At 39.5% G+C, this 6000-nt stretch overlaps 1 protein-coding gene across 1 annotated transcript in view; it reads right to left on the reverse strand.

Annotated features, from left to right (window-relative positions):
• The window catches only part of LOC149866701 (antigen WC1.1-like), a 64052-nt gene extending 58330 nt beyond the window's left edge, over nt 1-5722 (reverse strand). The window contains exon 1 of the mRNA XM_090044020.1: nt 5647-5722. Coding sequence (XP_089900146.1) covers nt 5647-5716 — 70 coding nt within the window. The 5' untranslated portion in view covers nt 5717-5722. The remainder of the gene's footprint in view (nt 1-5646) is intronic.
• Nucleotides 5723-6000: the final 278 nt, after the last annotated feature.

Below are 6000 nucleotides of genomic sequence, written 5' to 3' on the forward strand. Positions count from 1 at the left end.
CTGCAGCCACAGTCCATCTGGTATCTTTGTAGAAAGTAAAAATGTTGTCTCTGGAGCCTTTTTCTTTGTTGGATTCCTCACAGCCTTTTGCTAAAATTGGTATATCCTGTGGCCCTGTCCATTTTGACAGAAATGAATTAGTTTCTGGTAAGCGTCATCTTTTCCTTCCTTATTTGTAATTGCCAGGCAAGTAAGAGCTGAGCTGTTCACAGGCCCAAGACACTGTCAAGGCTTCTTTTCCACTTAAGCATAGCGTTGCTGCATGTCAGTAAGACATCTTCATATAAATGCAAGAGGCCTCTGGCATCCTTTTGGCTGTGTTTGAATGAGTACTGCTCCAAACCCATATAAACATACATCTGCTGTTACTACCACGTGTTAATGTACTAAATAGCATGCTAAAACAGGTGGTGATGACAGTAGTTCTTTGATTACATTCAGTGCCCCTTGCTGTGTGTTCTCCCAGACCCACATATTGCATCCATTAAGGAAATCTCTTATGGGTTTTGTTAGCTGTTCTAAATATGGCAATTTTTTTCTAAACTGGTTGGCCCTCCCAGCAATTGTCTTATAGCAGGAACATCTTGGGGTTCACATAAGGCAAACAATGCCTTTATTTTTTGTATCAGTATGACTGAATTCATTTTTGCTAATCATATAGTCAACAAATTTGTGTGTTCCTTCCTAAATGCATATTTCTCATTCAAAGTCACACCAGCTTGTTAGAAATGTTGGAAAAGAGCATGTAAATGTCCATCATGTTCCTGTTTATTTTTGCTATATACCAGCACGGCACCTGCATGGCAAAGGATGTGAGGCAGCCGTGTTACAATCCAAGATGCATGTTTTTGGAAATGCTCTAGCTCTGATGATACGCCAAAAGGAAGCTGGCTGAAATAATAACTCTTGAACAGGGAAATGAATGTTGTTAATAGTCTAGATTCTTTAGCAAGAGGGATTTGCCAGAATCCTACTTTTAGCATCTAATTTTGAGAACACTTTCACCTCTGACAACTGAACCAATGTCTATTTTACTGAAAGATACATGCGTCTTTTTGCCGAGTAAGGTCCACACAAATGTGAATTTTTACATTGGGTTTTAGTAGTAAAATTATACCAGCACACCAGTCTATGGGCTCATCTGTTTGGGAAATAACTCTCATTGTTTCCATCCTCTTTAATTCCTCCTTGACATTCTGAAATGGGGATGCACCAAGGAGCTGTTAGAGCAAATGGAGTTGGTGATGGCACCAAATTAATTTTATATTCCCCCGACAGCTTCCCCAACCCTGTGAATACCTGAGGATAAATCTCTTGCATGGTTTGCATTTTACTATTAATTGAGCCTAATTTTTTCTACTAAACCTAGTCCTTGTATTGTTGGCAATCCCAACAAGGTACCTGTTAACCCGTGTGCCACATAATAGGTTGTTACAACATTTTGCCTCTTTTTTCCAGTTTTCCCCTCAAAACTAGCCACACATTTCTAATAACATTCTGAGGAACAAGCAATATTGTATCCGATCTTTACAAGCCTCCATCCAACAATGGATCATAATCTATTGCACGATGACAGTAATTACAAGTTCCAATGTTTGCTTTGAAGTTAATGGTTCAGCTATTGAGATTTTATATTTGTGTACCGACTTGTTGATTCTTCTGTTGAGGATATAGTTCCTAGTAACATAAGCTCATTGTCATCCGATGCCAGCTAGCCCTCCTGAATTAACCTGGATGATCTCCACTCCCTTGCAAAGAGTCCTTTTTGTGACATCTCCTGCCTTCTGTATTTATTGCTGAACATTGTTGGCGATCGCAATTTGGTGTTTTGCCTCTTCTGCCATACCTTTGATTGTTTTTGCTATTAAAGTTACTTAATTGTTTTTGCCTCACTTCTCCTCTGCTTTTATATCTTAGATGTGAGGGTCCCTTCCTCTCTTAGATTTTCTCTTTACTATATCAGTGTTATCTAATGAAGTTTTAGATGCACTTAGCCTGCAAGTCATACTGCTGCTTCTGTATTCTTTCTTACCTTCTGTTATGGCTTTTGCTAGTTCTGGAGCTAACTGCAGTTATGCTGGTAAACTAACATTTCTGATGCCTACGACAATCCTGTCTCTTATGAGTTCTTCCTTCAAAACTCCATAATTTTAGTGTTCAGCAAGAGCTTGAACCACAGTAATAAAAGATTTGGCTGTTTCCCTTGGTTCCCGATATCTCATATTAAATTTGGTTTTTTAATATATAACATTTCATTTACCTATAAAATGCGCCTCGAAAGACTCCTTCACATTTTTATACTCCTTCTTTTCCTCCTCAGTGAGGTGGGGACCTAGACTACCATCCACAGCCTCTCCCATGGCAAAGATGAGGGCATTTCCCTGGAGTTCCTGTGCTCTTTCTGCTGAGCCTGAAACCATCTGGAACAACTCAAACTTTCTGATGCAGCAAAGCCAATTGCCTGCATGCCCATTTTCAAACTTCTCTAGCAAAGGCATCTGTGTTACTGCCTCCATAGCTGAACTGGGTTTTCAGATCTTATTATTATAATAAATCAGATCTTACTATTAGGTCTACGATTTCACTACAGTAATTTCTAGTGAATTTCACAGCAGAGTGAAAAAATTGTGGAAACAGCACAGCAATAACCTTAAGGCATTTTTCTTCTGTAGAACATGGCCTCAGAGGAACTGTAGTTCGGGGGAATAACCCTATTCTTTCCTATAATATAGGCAGACTCCTCTATCTGAAGTACATCACCCATGACCCTTTCCATTTTCTCCTGAATGGTAAGACTTATCATGAGATCATTGAGTTTCTTCTTCCAACTGCTATGACAAAATTAGTCTTTTTTAATATGCCTTTGTGAAGAAAAAGGACATTCCTAGGCCCTGTAACTAGGAATCTTTCTTTGATTTCAGATCTGCAGCTAATACACAATGTGTGTTTTCAAAACACATCTTTGACATGCTAGTGAAAATATCACTTACAAAAGGAGCACAGATTGTTAGCCATATGGTAGAGACTTTCAGGGTATAGCAAGATGTCAGTGATGTTATTTCCTGCTTCCCATCCACAGAAAAAGGAGTAGATTGAAGCGGGGGGGGGAAACCATTTCTGAGAGCATTCTACAATAAAAAACACCTAGTGTAGCTCATCCCATCTGAGCTACAGGGCACACGTCGGTCCGTGGCTTAAACTTAACTCAGCTGCTTATGGGTCAATAAAATAGAATGTTGCCAGTCTTTGATCCAAAACTTCATCCTGACATACATACCTATTATGTGCCCAAACACCTCTGGAGCCCAGCACCTTCTTCATCCTGACATACATACCTATTATGTGCCCAAACACCTCTGGAGCCCAGCACCTTCTGCTATAAAGAACCATAGAAGTTACTTCCAGGGTCATCTGGCCCAACCCCCTGCTTTTCTGTTTAGCTCTTACAAGAGTTTTTCTGTATCCCAGGTAGTTTCTCAAGGAACCAAGAACAGCAGCCTGCACAGAAGTCCAGTAAAGTGGCATCTTCCATCTCTGTATCTGACCTTAGCAAAACAAGAAATCAAGGAGGATCCTAGAAGGTCCTAATCACCACCAGCCAACTTTGACTCTTGTCCTTCCTGACTAGTGAAAGGACTGAGAGTATTTGGAACTCCAACTGACACATTTCATCAACACTTCCTCTGAGCAGGGACTCTCCCAGTCCTGACCTCTTCCCCCATTATCCCTTAAGCATGCCATAATCTCAACATTATTCCAGAAAGCATAGTTGATGTGGCCACCAGCCAGTATCTAATCTCCCACTCCTGAGCAAGTTAATGGTGCCATCCACTAAGAGTTTTCACCAATTCCATCTGTATCTGGCTTGTAACTTGGTCTTTTCCCAGTCAGTCATCACAAAAAGACACAAAGAGACATGGATGATCCCATATTTAATTCACTTGATGCGATTCAAGTCATGGAAATTATAGGAGGATTATTAAAGTAAATGCATCATCAAACAAATTGTTAAAGAAATTATCTTAAAGTCCTTTTTCATCCATAAATTTCATTAAGAAAACTCAGTACTGTGTACAATGGTAAGGTTCAACAATCTATAAGTGGTAAAAGGGGATTATTTAGTTATGATCCCAAGACAAGAGAAAAAATCCTCATGAATCTGGAAGACAGCCTGGGCAAGTAGAAGTAACTTTTAGGACACAAAGCTTTTGATAACATTGTTTCATTGAAAGTATTGAAAAGTGCTGAACATTTGAATTATATTTAATCTTTAAAATTCAGAGACAATTTAATCAGGGTTAATTTTCTCAGTTTCTGATAGCCATCTTGGGAATAAAAAGAGACAGGTTGATTCCTCAATCACCCCCAGTTTAAGAGAACTTAATGTTTTCAGCACACTGAGGTCCATGGACTTCTTTTTTAAGAAGGGTTGCTGGAGGTGCTCCCAATAGTAATGTTACCAATAATATTTTATTGGAAATCATATTTGCTCCAAGTGATCACACATAGGTTTATGTTTAGAAAGTGATAGCCAGATTCTAACTTGTTGTTTCATGCAGAGTTGTATCAGTTATTTAAAGGACACAACTTATAGAATACCACAGAATAAATTTGAGGGTGCTCTTCTGACACACAAAATCAAACTAAAAGAAAAGGCAACTTTTTAACCAAGACCTATTAAATTTCCTGAACAAATTGTTTATCAGAAGAGTCCATAGCAGCCTTCTCTCCCTATAGGATGCTTACTGAAGTTAAAAGGAGTCACACCCACCCTGAGAAAGTATATGGCCCCATGAGTTCAGATGACTCATTGCCTAATTGATGTCATTCCTGTTAGCCAGTGGAATGCCCTGCTATTTTCCGCTACTAAAAAGTCCAGTTTGATCATGTGATCAGATTTTGGCAAATTCTGTGTCAAGTTTTTTATTAATTGCTCCAGAAAATGTAATTGCTCCTGCAGTCCCCAGTCACACAGACTTTGCAGAAGCATCTGTGACCTGTAAACACTGACTGGGAGGCTATAATTTGACTCTGGGGGTTCTAAAATCTGATTCTCATCTTTAGCTTCAATTGGTTATACTACAGTTCCAGAACAGTGGTGTTTTAAGTGGTAGCAAATTCACAGGTATGCATATCCTGAAAGACTGTTTGAACCATGATGGAGTTAGCCCAACATATTTAATGCAGAATGCAGTAGTTTTATTTTAGAGTGTGTTGACCATACATCCAGGCTTATTCAGTGTCCATACAAAGGCACAGAGCTGGGCAGGGGAGGGAGATGGAACTAAAACAGTACAAAAATTATTTTGATTTTCCATATGGTTATTTGTTTAGCAAGGATTTTCTAAGCATTGAAGCTACTAAAACCAAATGTAAGTGGTATAAGAATAGGCTAACAGGGTGGGATCACAGCGGTATAAAAACGGGATAAAATATATGTAATCAGTGACTGAATAAGGCATAACCCTCTTTACTCAGGATCACCAAGAGGAGATAATCAGAGAAATAGTTTTACTGTAACTTGATTGCCTTTCTTCTCTTTGCCTCAGGGATTTCTGAAATAAAACCCTATTTCTCTTGGAGTCGCACTTATCCTCCCAGTTCTAGTTTGCCACGCTCATTCAGTGAAATAAAGCAAAGACTTACCCATAGTGAACTGAACAGAAAGGAGAAGCAGCCAAATAACTTGAGTGCAGAGATGTCCCTTCACTGCCATCCTGACCCTCACCCTTGCTGACACTGCCCTGCCTGCACCTCACACTGTCAGGGCTCTTCTGTGTCTGACAGGCACTACAAAGCAGTGGGAGGAAATATATATAGATTCAGGTACTGGTATCAGCTGCAGGGAAGAGCCAATAGAAACAAGTTTCACCTTTTTAGACATTATCAGAGGGTTTCTCTCGAATGTTTCACAGCCAAAACCTCCAATGAAATTGTCAAACTTGGGCTGTGACCATATATGAGAGACAACTCTGCTTCTGATGTCACATTCGCTATACT

This window comes from Crocodylus siamensis, chromosome 4 (assembly GCF_052110815.1).
Source record: "Crocodylus siamensis isolate JL-2025a chromosome 4, ASM5211081v1, whole genome shotgun sequence".
Lineage (NCBI taxonomy): Eukaryota > Metazoa > Chordata > Crocodylia > Crocodylidae > Crocodylus > Crocodylus siamensis.